This window comes from Gadus macrocephalus, chromosome 4, assembly GCF_031168955.1.
Source record: "Gadus macrocephalus chromosome 4, ASM3116895v1".
Lineage (NCBI taxonomy): Eukaryota > Metazoa > Chordata > Actinopteri > Gadiformes > Gadidae > Gadus > Gadus macrocephalus.
In genome coordinates this window covers 28,047,437-28,060,025 of record NC_082385.1, presented here as the reverse complement: position 1 = coordinate 28,060,025, position 12,589 = coordinate 28,047,437, and the positions used below count along the sequence as shown (strand labels likewise).

Here is a 12,589-nt window from a genome sequence, read left to right as displayed (position 1 = left end):
ACTTTGTCCCGTTAGAATAATGCTGCATTCTAGAGGAAGGACCGGCTTAAACTGAGCATCACTGAGAACTAGAAATTTAACCAGGGACCTTTTAAAATGGATCATCTTCAACCATTATCACCTATTATGATACAATCCATCCAAGGTAGTTAGCATTAAGCGCACAGAATGGAAAGGTAAGTGGAATGAACACAATCATGTATAATGTGGGGTTCAATCGCAGTCTATTTCATAAGTGAACTTTGCAGGCTTTTTCTAATAACAAAGATAATGGTAATGACAATGTTGTGGCAATATCAAGCATAACTTTAATATACAAATTATATGAACCCTCAACTCAATTTCAATGAAGTTCTATCCATTCTCCATGGTCCTATAGATACCTTCCGCCCTCTCTAATTGAAAGGTGTTTAGATAGATTGCATTTGCAACTGTGGGCACCAAGTTTGATACTGAGGCCAATCCACCGACTTCTTTGCAATTTAACTTGGTGTCTCCTCTGGCCAAACCTAAACTCCACGAAGGCCCCTCCCCCTGACCTTTGTTTCCTTTGTATTTACCCACGATGTGAACGTTTCCTATATGAATCATGTACACCCATCGTCCCATTGACTGTATGCTTGGTAACTTTGCTGCCTGTATCTTCCCCTGATCAAGCTCTACATTAAATCAAATATTTTGCTGTCAGAAGTGTCCTAGAAATAAGTTATTCAACACAGACATCGATTATTAATAAAAACAGAAAGCGAATCAAAAGTTGAAAGCGTTTAATCGTGATGAAAAGAAAAACAAAAAGTAGTAATTTCAACCAATACAGGACAGAGGTCTCAATCAAAGCGTCCTGTTAACCCGTGCCAAACGGTGCTTGAGCATGTGCACACGCAAAGTGCGTGGGTCGCTGTAGCTGGCGTTGCACTGCAGACACACGCAGGGCTTCTCCCCAGAGTGAGACCTCAGGTGGCTCTTTAGGGCATCTCTCCGACTGAAGCGCTTACTGCATTGGTCACACTGGTAGAGCTTCTCCCCGGAGTGAGTCCTCATGTGGCGCTTCAGGTGGCTTGTCCGACAGAAGCCCTTCGTGCATTGGTCGCACCTGTAGGGCTTCTCGCCGGAGTGAGTTCTCATGTGGATCTTCAGGTGGCTTGTCTGACTGAAGCCCTTCGAGCATTGGTCGCACCTGTAGGGCTTCTCGCCGGAGTGAGTCCTCATGTGGATCTTCAGGTGGTTTGTCTGACTGAAGCCCTTCGTGCAATGGTCGCACCTGTAGGGCTTCTCGCCGGAGTGAGTTCTCATGTGGATCTTCAGGTTCCTTGTCTGATTGAAGCGCTTCGTACATTGGTCACACTTGTAGGGCTTCTCACCGGAGTGAGTCCTCAGGTGGATCTCCAGGTCGCATTTCCGATGGTAGCGCTTCGTGCATTGGTCACACCTGTAGGGCTTCTCCCCAGAGTGAGTCGACTTGTGGAACTTCAGGGAGGAGCCATGACGGAAGCACTTCATGCATTGGTCACACTTGTAGGACTTCTCCCCAGAGTGAGTCCTCAGGTGGATATTCAGGTTGCCTTTGTGACTGAAGCGCTTCATGCAATGGTCACACTTGTAGGGCTTCTCCCCAGAGTGAGTCCTCATGTGGACGATCATATTGGCATTGTTGGGAATAACCTTTCCACACAAGACACCGGGCCGGCCCTTGCGGCCGCCCTGATGCCCAGTCAGCTCCTCAAGGCGGACAAGCCTCACGCTGCAGTTCAGGCTCTTGGCCACGCTGTGGTCAGCGGACAGCGAGCTCAAGGCCTCCAGTTCTGACGCGGCAAAGAGGGTGTCATGGCCGTCCACCGCCAGTGGGCCCTCCCCTTGTCCGTAAACGCTCAGGATGCGCAGCTCCCTGCTGTGACTTGACATGTGGGAGGAGCCAGGGGCATCCACATGCAGACTCTCTGAGACGGCGCCGCGCTGCGTGCTGCAGTCTCTGATGTCATTGTCTTCTTCAGAGAGGAAAACAGAGAAAAAGAGAAAGTAATGTTTTTAATTAATCATTTTCACAAAGGTACACAGGATTGTAAGAATTATATTTTGACATTATTTCTAACTTCTATTTGTTGATTCTGCATTTTTCTTGTCGCCCCTTTGGATGGTCAAGGGTTAAAGGCTCCTGCTGAGAAGGCAAAATCGAGTACATTCTCAGTTTATCACGGTTGATTTCTTGCATAGATGCAATGTGTATTACTAACCTACGGCGGGCAAGCCTCCACCAATATCCTCTTCGACCTTGATTGAAATGGTGTCTGGGGTCTGCTGCTTTCCACATAAAGAAGGAAACGCACACAAGCCATATTCTTTCATTTTCACAGAATAGCAGTCAATCCCCACTACCGACAGATTAGGCATTTTTACACTGCACTTGGAACGACCTGCAATTTCAATGTCTTCCCTGTGTATTTATTTTTTTTGATTCAAGACCCCCGCATGCAAGAATGATTTCACATCTGAGTATAGGCTAAAACACTATTAACAATTTACAAGTGCAAAAATGCCAACATATTCTTTATTCAGCTAACCAGCAGTTCCTCGCTGTGACTGGACATGTGGGAGGAGCCAGGGGCGTCCACACCCAGAATCTCTGAGGTAGCGCCACACTGAGTGCTACGGTCTCCGAAGGCATCGCAGTATTCTGCAGAGGGAGAAAAAAAGGAAAAATGAATTGTTTTGATACATTATTTGCATAAAGGGAGGCATTGTGTATTTGTACACGTGAGAGAAACTCTTTAAATGCATGCAACATTGACACAGAGGGTTTAAAATGTGTACTGCTGACAAAGATTCACAGTTTTGGAGAGGGACGTCTCCTCCAGCACCCTCCTCCCTAGACTCAAAGCTCAAGTGGTTGGCCAGGTTAAGGACACTCAACGAACACCAGCGCAAAATGATCTGAGCACCACATGACATGCGAGGCAAGCGCAATAATTCTATTTTGACACTATAAAGCAACAACGTCTCCTTCCCTGTAAGCTGCTCAGCTAACATTTATACATTTTGAACCCTTCTGGGCTCTTGACTGATTCCATCTTTGAATTGCAACTCCAAGTTTAACTTTTAGCAGGGCGCTGGGCATGATGCTTTTTCAAAGAGGATCAGGCTTTTTAGCGCAGGTAGAATCTAGCATCAGCCTAGAATCTATGCTGCCTAGAATCTACTACATCAAGGGAAAAATTACTCAATGTAGAAAGTACACACCTTCACTTTTAAAATGGGGCTGCGAAGTCTTTAAGGATAGCTGTGTGCCTACAGTACGTGTTTCCAGGTGGTCTGTCTGGCAGGCAGCATCCCTTGAGAGAAGCTGCTGAATGTAAGCACTTGATGAGCTGGCCTGCGTAGAGACAACAAAGTAAAATCAGTACTCAATTTATCACATTGTATATATTCCAGGTGCAAGTTGTAAGAAGATATAAGATAAGCATGTTTAGTGAATTACATTAGCCTAATGAAATGATATTACATCCTTGATTTGTTTACATATTTTATAGTCCATCTCATCAACTCAATACCATGACATCAAGCTCTGCAGAAATCTGCTAATAACCCTTTGATTTGAATCAGGTGTGAAGGAGAAAACATGCCTATAATAGGGTTCCGTAATTGTCATATTCAAACCACACTGGGTGACTCAATAAAACTCTCTCAAGAAAACTTGGCCAAGTTATTGATAAGTACATTTGGTATAAATGATTAATGTGTCATTCAATTTGATATCTCATTCAATTTAAATTGGAGTGGATAAAAGTGTGATTAATCGCGAGTTGTCTCACCAAACGATGCGATCAAAACTTGTAATCTTTGTCCAGCCGTATTAAATACATTATTGATGGAGATGGTTTCCCCTATTATTGTCTTTTAATCGTATTCCTTTGCAAAGATTGACAATGAATGGTCTAACAAATACCTTCATGAATAACGTGTGTGTGTTATAGTTGTGTAGTGACGCTAAAATAAACGTAGCAGACTAGTAGACGACTACTGCCGCACAGCCTGGTGTGAGGTTTGTCCCATTTCGCTTTCCGTACATCCAGCTGTTATCAATTTGCGTTTCTTCCTCAAGTACGTACGGTAACATAGCAACTACGCACGGCTCATCAGTAAATCAACGTAAGGGGGAACAGGAACTGGGGGGGAACCAAGTCGGGTGCTACAGCGGCCTTGATTTAGTCCGCTGTCCTTTCTTATAGGTCCATGGTATTTACACACATAACTGATGCTATCTACCGTAGCATTAGCGACAGTAACTTGGCTGTTAGCTGTAGCGCTAATGCTAAGTAACATTATAATAGTAACAACGGAAAAATATACAGTAAAGCAACACAATGATATGGCGTTAGTTAACTTACTTGTCCGAGGTTTGTAGCTGAGCCATGGAGAGTTGGTACTGATCCAGACTTGATTCTCAGACGTTGAGCAAGTCCAGCTCTGTATTGGCCCAAGTTGAGGAAGCAGTCGTCAGTGAAATGTTTGGCGCAGACTGGCGCATTTCCAGAGACAATAAAATTAACCCACTGGTTCTTCAGCGGCTCGGAGGAAGGAACAAAATATAGACTTTTGTGTTCATTTGTACATCCAAACACGAAGCAACTGCTATGCTTCGCTCGTTTGCGAGCCATGGTGTCTCTCAAGGAAAGAACTACGTGTACACGATCGTAGAGTAGGGTCTGTCTGCGTCCTGCAAGACGGAGGCGTAACTTGTTGTGGGCGTAACTTGTAGTAGGGGGCGTAACTTCTTCTTCTACTTCTTCTTCTTCTTTTATTTAGGCAGTCTTGACGCAGCTATGGCGTATTACTGCCCCCCACTGTTTGTTATTCCCCCCTAAACTTGAAATCCTTTTATATACTCCAATGATGTGAAGGTAGTCCATCAATTCCTTTGTTTTATCCACTGAATCCAGATTTAAAAGGGTGCGCATACTAATAACTGATTCTCCAGCTGATCCAAGCCTCCGGTACAGAGTCCTCCGTTGCCTGGAATAGCGCCCACACTGGAGAAGTACATGTTTTACAGTCTCTCTTTCTCCACACTCACACCTGCCATCTGTTTGTTTGCCAATCAGAGCCAGCCCACTCCTCAGCCCACAGTGTCCAAGCCTCAGTCTTGTGATTGCTACATCATCTTTTCTTATGCACCTAAAAGTGCACCTATCTTTCTTTACATTTTCCTGTATTGAAAAGTACGCCCTTCGCTTCCTTTCCTTCTCCCAAGAATTTTGCCACCTTTCTTTTAGAGCCCTGTTTATTTTTTTCCATGTACTCGGGTGCCCCATATTGCAAATGAATTTGCACTGTTTCCTCCTTCACCGCCTTCTTTGCCTCCTCAGCCGCCTCCTCGTTCCCTTTCACACCCACATGAGCCGGCGCCCAGAGAAACCCCACCTTGTAAATTCTGAACACAGACTGTAGTATTTCCACAATTAAATCCGGTCTGGACTTGGATTTTCCTTCTTTTATTGAAATGAAAGCTGCAGCTGAATCACTACATACTATTGAATACCCCTGTTTATTATCCTCCACCCATCGTAAGGCCCATAAGACTGCCACAAATTAGACTATGTCTAATTTGTTTAACACTGAAAGAGCTGCTGATCCAAACCATGCATCCATAATCATTTGCTGATCTTATCATTGCTCTGTAAATCCTGGACATTCCGTGTTTTATTACATGGTGTCAGAAGTGGCCAGTGGTTTTGCAAAGAGTGTAAATCATGGCGAAGTTCAACCCACCGGAGAGTTTTAGCTTTGATAAACCGACGGAGTGGACCGACTGGAAAAGGCGGTTCGAGAGATATCGGACGGCTACGGAGCTCAACAAGAAGTCAGGTGAAGTACAAGTGTGTTCCCTGGTGTACGCAATGGGGAGTGAAGCGGAAAATATTTTCAAGTCGTTTACTTTTACTGACCCAGGACACCAGAATAATTTCAATATAGTGATGGAGAAGTTCGACGAGTACTTTTTCCCGCGGCGGAATGTAATCCATGAGCGTGCTGTTTTCCACCAGCGCGTGCAGCGGCCTGGCGAGCCGGCAGAGACTTTCATCAGGGCTCTCTATGATTTATCAGAACACTGCGAGTTTGGGGTGGGTAGAGATGAAAATATTCGGGACCGAATCGTGGTGGGGATTCAAGATAAAGAGCAGTCTCGTAAATTGCAGCTCATGGCGGATCTTACACTGGCGCAGACTATACAGTCTGTTCGCCAGTCAGAGACAGTGAACATGCAGATCAGTGCGCAGGCAGCAGAGGCCATGGCAGCCACGGCATCCGTACAAGAGGTGCGGGGCGCGCGGAAGACGAATATAAAATGGCAGCGCAACGCCGAGAGAGCGGGAAAGACGGAGCACGGGAGGAAGTGCAGCCGGTGTGGGAAAACAGAGCACAAGGATCCAGAGAGATGCCCCGCTCGCAATTCAGCTTGCAACAAATGCGGCAGTAACGGACATTGGCAGAGCCAGTGCAAAACCAAAGCGGTGAGGGAAGTAACAGAGGCAGATGAGCAGAGTGAATACTTCCTGGGATCAGTGAATGCAAACGCGAGTGATGAGTGGACAGTGCAACTTCTGCTGGGTGCAACTCCTGTTAAGTTTAAGATCGATACTGGGGCTGATGCTAGTGTAATGTGTGAAGAGACTTTCAATATGCTCATTCCAGAGAGAGAACTGATGCAGACTAGTGTATTTTTGACCAGCCCAGGGGGTCAATTAGACTGTAAAGGACAATTTCAAGTTAACACCACATACAAGAAGAACTCATACTCATTCCCAGTGTATGTTATTAGAGGAAAGTCTGTCAACAACTTACTCAGTAGATCCACTGCAGCTGAGATGGGCCTCGTGAAACGGATCGAGGAGGTCCATGGTGCCTTTGGAGAGCATGGCACGCTCAAGACGGAGCCTGTGAGGATACAGCTCAAGGACAACGCCACCCCGTACGCGGTGCAGACTGCGCGCAGGGTCCCAATACCGCTGACGTCCAAGGTCAGGGAGGAGCTGCGCCGCATGGAGGGGTACGGCATCATAGAGGAGGTAACCCAGCCAACCGATTGGTGCGCCCCCATGGTGCCCGTGCTCAAAAAGAACGGAAAGGTTCGTATATGTGTGGATCTTAAGAAACTAAATGAACAGGTAAAGAGAGAGAGATTCATCTTACCTACAGAGGAGATTACAGCGGAGCTGTGTGGAGCAACGGTGTTCTCCAGCCTTGATGCAGCCTCTGGGTTCTTCCAGATTCCTCTGCACAGTGAGAGTAGCCTACTCACCACATTCATTACGCCATTTGGCAGGTACTGTTTCCGGCGCTTACCATTCGGGATAACGAGCGCCCCAGAAATTTTCCAAAGGAAAATGTTGGAGACACTTCAAGGCCTACAGGGCGTCTCAGTTTACATGGATGACATTATTGTGTATGGAAAGGACATGGAAGAGCACGACCTCCATCTCCAGAAGGTCCTGGAGAGAGTCAAGTCTGCTGGGCTCAAGCTCAATAAGGAAAAGTGTAAGCTCAGACAAGAGCAGCTCAACTTCCTGGGCCAGGTGGTCGATGCCACAGGCGTGCGGCCGGATCCAGCAAAGGTGCGAGCAATCCGGGAGCTCGCTGCACCAGAGAACGTCCACGAGCTCAAACGTATCCTGGGCATGGTGAACTATCTCGGTAAATATGTGCCGAACCTGTCCACAGTGGGCCAGCCACTGTACGAGCTGCTCCGGTCCAAGACAGCTTGGACCTGGGGTCCCGCACAACACACAGCTTTTGAGAAGCTAAAAGAGCTACTGATGACATCGCCAGTGTTAGTGTTTTATGACGTCAACAGACCCACCGCTGTCTCAGCTGATGCAAGCAGCTATGGGCTCGGTGGCGTGCTGTTGCAGCTCCATGGACAAAACTGGAAACCAGTCGCATACTGCTCAAGGAGGCTGACAGACGCAGAGACCAGATACGCGCAGATTGAGAAAGAGTGCCTGGCGAGTGTCTGGGCCTGTGAACGGTTTGAAAAATACCTCTACGGCCTGGAGAGTTTTGAACTTGTGACAGACCACAAGCCCCTGGTCCCACTAATGAACAGTAAAGACTTAGACAACGTTCCATTAAGGTGCCAGAGACTTCTTATGCGGCTCATGCGCTTTAAGCCAGTGGCTGCGTATGCGCCGGGGAAGACCCTTGTTGTGGCAGACACACTGTCACAGAGCCCTCTGAGCAACGCGGAGGACGGGAGAGACACACACTCTGAGGTTGAGTGCTACATTGCAGCAGTCATGGACAGCGTGCCAGCTACCCCACAGAAGATGAACAACATCAGAGCAGCTACTGCAGCTGATGAGAAGCTGCAGACAGTGATCAGGTACATTGGGTCCGGCTGGCCAGAACACGCATGCCAAGTACCAAGCAACATACGTGAGTACTTCTCTATGAGAGATGAACTTTCAGAGTATGGCGGGATGGTCGTGAGAGGAAGCCGCATCGTGATACCAGGGACGCTGAGGGCAGACATCCTTGAGAGAATCCACGACGGACATCAAGGGCTCTCAAAGTGTCGGGACAGGGCAAACGCCGCTGTCTGGTGGCCCGGCATCTCCTCACAACTGAAACACAAGGTGTTGTCATGTCAGTCCTGCTGTGAGTTGAGAAGAGCACAGCAGAAGGAGCCGTTGATCTCTACCCCGCTCCCCGACAGACCATGGCAGCGCATAGCTCTGGACCTATGCGAACATAATAAACAGAAATACTTAATCATCTCAGACTACTACTCGAGATACATCGAGATATTGCACATGAAAACAACAACAAGTGCTCATGTCTCTCTGAAGCTGAAAGCTATATGCGCCCGTTACGGCATTCCAGATGTGGTCGTCAGCGACAACGGGCCGCAGTTCACAAGCACAGAGTTTCAAGACCTCGCCCGTGAGCTTGACTTTGAACACGTCACCTCAAGCCCACACAATGCACAAGGCAACGGTCACGCAGAGAGGGCGGTGCAGACCGCAAAGCGACTATTGAAACAGAACGACCCTCTCATCGCACTCATGTGCTACAGGTCAACACCATGCAGCACAACTGGAGCCAGCCCAGCTGAACTACTAATGGGCCGGAAGATTCGAACGACACTGCCTACCCTCGAGAGAAACCTGCAGCCCTCATGGCCCGACAGGCAGCGCATCAGGCAGAAGGACGAGGCAGAGAAGAAGAAGCAAGCCTTCTACTACAACAGACGCCATGGGGCCAGACCCCTACCCCCACTTCAGCCTGGTGGTAACGTCCTCACCAAGCTGGACCACCAGAAATCCTGGACAGCTCCTGCAGTTGTGACCGCTGAGAGTGTCACGCCACGCTCTTACATCATCCAGATGCAGCAGGGGGCAAGACTCAGGCGCAACCGGCGCCACCTGCAGGAGATGCCTGCTCCACAGCCGCCTGGAGGCAAAGCACCTGTCTTACCTGTTTGCACGGACAATCCGGACATCAATCGACAGCAGGGGGACTCCAGTGTCAGCATGCATGCTGGTGCTGAAAATCTGTCACAGACCAGGTCTGGACGGATCTCTAAGCCAGTCATCAGACTGGACTTGTGAGTTAACATGTCCTCGCACTCATGGCCTTTGGGGGGGAAGAAGGGAAAAGAGTTCCAGGTGTGGTAACCTTTAAACCACATAAAAGAGTTCCAGGTGGTAAAGCCACATAAAAAGAAAAAGAGTTCCATAGAATGTTATAAACTGATGTGTTTTAATATCAAAAGAGTTCAGGAATGCAAACTGTTATCTTATAGTGAAAAGTAATTTGATAATCGTTTGATAATCTAAAGGTTTATTGAATATAAGTACTACAGAAGATAGACCAAGGGTTGAATGTCGTTTATTGATATTTAATGAAGAATGACATTGTTTACATTTCACAGGATGTTTAATGTGGTCCTGCTTATTGCTACAGAATACCATTGTTCTTTACAGAATGTTTATCTGTTTACTTTATTGAGGAAAGTAGAACTAAAAAGGGGAGATGTCAGAGTATTAGAGTGTTTACGGTACTCTGCTTTACGGCTGTCGTAACGTAGCTGTTGATGTTTACTCTAGTGGGTGTTACGGCAGTGGGAGGGGCTTTCACGTGAGTCTTGATCCGGTATGGGGGTTCTGATTAAAATTCTGACTTGGAGCACGGAAATTCTGACATTCGTGCACAACTGGAACGCACCATTAGTCGTAGCACACAAACGCCAGGCTCTCAATGCGCGCTGCATGTAAATTAGTCGAACTAACGGAACATTAATTCTCAGTTTTACCGGCGATGTTTGTCGCCTTATGTAGGGACAGAGTGGGGGGGGGTCACTATGAATCTGAGGGGGACATGTCCCCCCCGTCCCCCCCCCCATCTGCGCGCCTGGCTGGGGGTGCTGCAACACCCCCTGTCCGAGGCCCTGTCTTATCACAGAAAACGATCATTTCTAAAAACTCCGGCCAAAGTGGAGATTTCTGAAAACGCCGGTTACGTGTTGTCGTGTCAACGGGGAGAAACGGGATTTTAGGTTCTGAAGCGTCACATTATGCACGAGGAAATGCTTAACGTAATGTGAGCGCCCGCTGTACCGTATTGGTCCGAATATAAACACAAACCCCATTGTAAGACGACCTATATTTGGAAAAAAGATTTGAAGACCAGATCTTGTTTTTATGAATAAATAAATTGTATTCATTGAAATAATATACGAAAATAAAAAGGCATAGAATAAAACACTGCATTGCCACTAAACAGTAGTGCAAATAGGCCGTACTGATGTGTACACCAAAGACTATTCCTGACACTCCTCTGCCCCGCTGTGTTCGCTCTGGCTGTGGTCGCTCCGAACTGTTTCGGCCCGTGGCAAAGCGAGTCTGACCTTGTGCTGAAAAAAGGGTATGAAAAAGTGTGAGGGTAGCGGTGGTGCGCTAAACTTGTTCTGTGAGCAGCTGGATGTGAACCATGGTGTGAAGGAAGTGAACACAACGATCGATTTTCAACTGTGCGCGCATTCACTGGTGTAATTGAGCTGCGCTGCTATATATCTTTTTTTATCAATGTAACGAGTTGCGAGTCTAGTGCAGGCTGAGTTTTTTTTTTCCAGCACCCCCTGCTGAGAATACTGTAGCGACCCTGGGACAGTTAAATAGTTTGTGTGTTATGTGTTACATTATATTTCGTTGTCCGTTATGCCAGTTGTTCTATGTGCATGTATTGTAATGTTCTTCTTGTCAATCAGCGTGGGGGGCGAATCATTAGGTCAGCTGGGGGAGGGCCTTGGAAGAACAGGAGGGTGGGGGCCTGCACGCGAGTGAGACCGTGTTGCCGGGGTAACTGGGGTTTGTTTGGGTCCGGTTTTCAGCTGTTGGTTCTATGTTGTTACAAGGTTGTTACAATGTTACGGGTTTCAGTGACCTGGTTTTTGGTTCATTAAAACTACCTTCAACTAATGACTCGACATGATTATGTCACCGGCGAGGTCGTTACAATACGTTCTCGCGGCTATGGTTGCACCAGATGTTATAAACATTAAACGGTCACATGAATAATTACTATTTTTAGAAAATGTATGTTTGTTTCATATAATTGTATTGGAAGTCCTGGTTTTCACTAGGGTTGCCGCGGTGTGGAAATGTTCACACCGAGTAATACACTCGTCTCAACACCGGTATTACCGAGTATAAACGGTATAAACTCTGAAACTAGGTCAACCGCCACATAAGCATCGGTTTTTAGACCCTTCTCGTCCTTCAGTTGCCGCAGACGTTTGAAAGCAGCGCCTAGGATTATTCTTGATTTCAGTTTTTCTCTTTCAGCGTTTTTATTATCAATTACTCTCTGAAAAAGAGTTTTCCTTCTCTTTGCTGGCGGTGGTGGTGGTGGTGGGGATGGTGGCGTCTTGTCTGCCATGGAAATTGTCTTCTACTGCTAGGTCCAAATGTGGATTAACTAGTTCCAGTAGCTACCGCAGGATAACAACAAACAGGAGCTTGCTCTGGGTCACGAGTACTGCACGAAGGGGTCGCGCGCGGGGCGCGGGGGAGGGGGAGTGCAGTACGACCGTTTGATTGACGTACTTACTGTCCAATGCAACTCGGTGGCAATGGAAATGATTGGCTGGAGTTTTTCGAGCCCTGCCCGTTCCACAGATGATTGACTTGTTTAATTTTCATGTCAGTACTTCTAACTCAGTGGCTGTAAGCGGGTTATGATAAGGATTTAAAGTAATTTTGCAAAAATGGCCAAAAAAGCGAATTCCGTACCCAACCTTTAATTAGCAGAGAGCCGTAAAAGCACTTTCTACCCATTTCAGTGGAGGAATTGGACTCCTCATGCAATGTTATACTTAAAAGGAACAAGTAGGTTACATATTAATGAAGTCTTTTGGCATGTAGCATATAAAATATATATACAACGGTCCCAAACTGCATTTGTCACAGACCTTGAGACTCGGGTAAAACACTATAGGACATTGATCATGATATGCCTCAATATCAGAATAACAACCATGGGTCAAATAGCAATGGCTAGTGGAATGAAACGAAAGCAGTGTAAGCTTGTCCAGGCC

General features: G+C 46.9%; 1 protein-coding gene across 1 annotated transcript; it reads right to left on the bottom strand.

Annotated features, from left to right (window-relative positions):
* Positions 1-730: 730 nt before the first annotated feature.
* On the bottom strand, positions 731-1,979 carry LOC132455267 (zinc finger protein 239-like). Its single transcript, XM_060049099.1, has one exon. The coding sequence runs from the start codon at positions 1,900-1,902 to the stop codon at positions 832-834; it is 1,071 nt and encodes a 356-aa protein (XP_059905082.1). The 5' UTR covers positions 1,903-1,979; the 3' UTR covers positions 731-831.
* Between the last annotated feature and the right edge of the window lie 10,610 nt (positions 1,980-12,589).

Bases quoted from the DNA above. Each gene is read 5' to 3' on its own strand.
- LOC132455267 (XM_060049099.1), bottom strand. From the start codon at position 1,902: ATGTCAAGTCACAGCAGGGAGCTGCGCATCCTGAGCGTTTACGGACAA.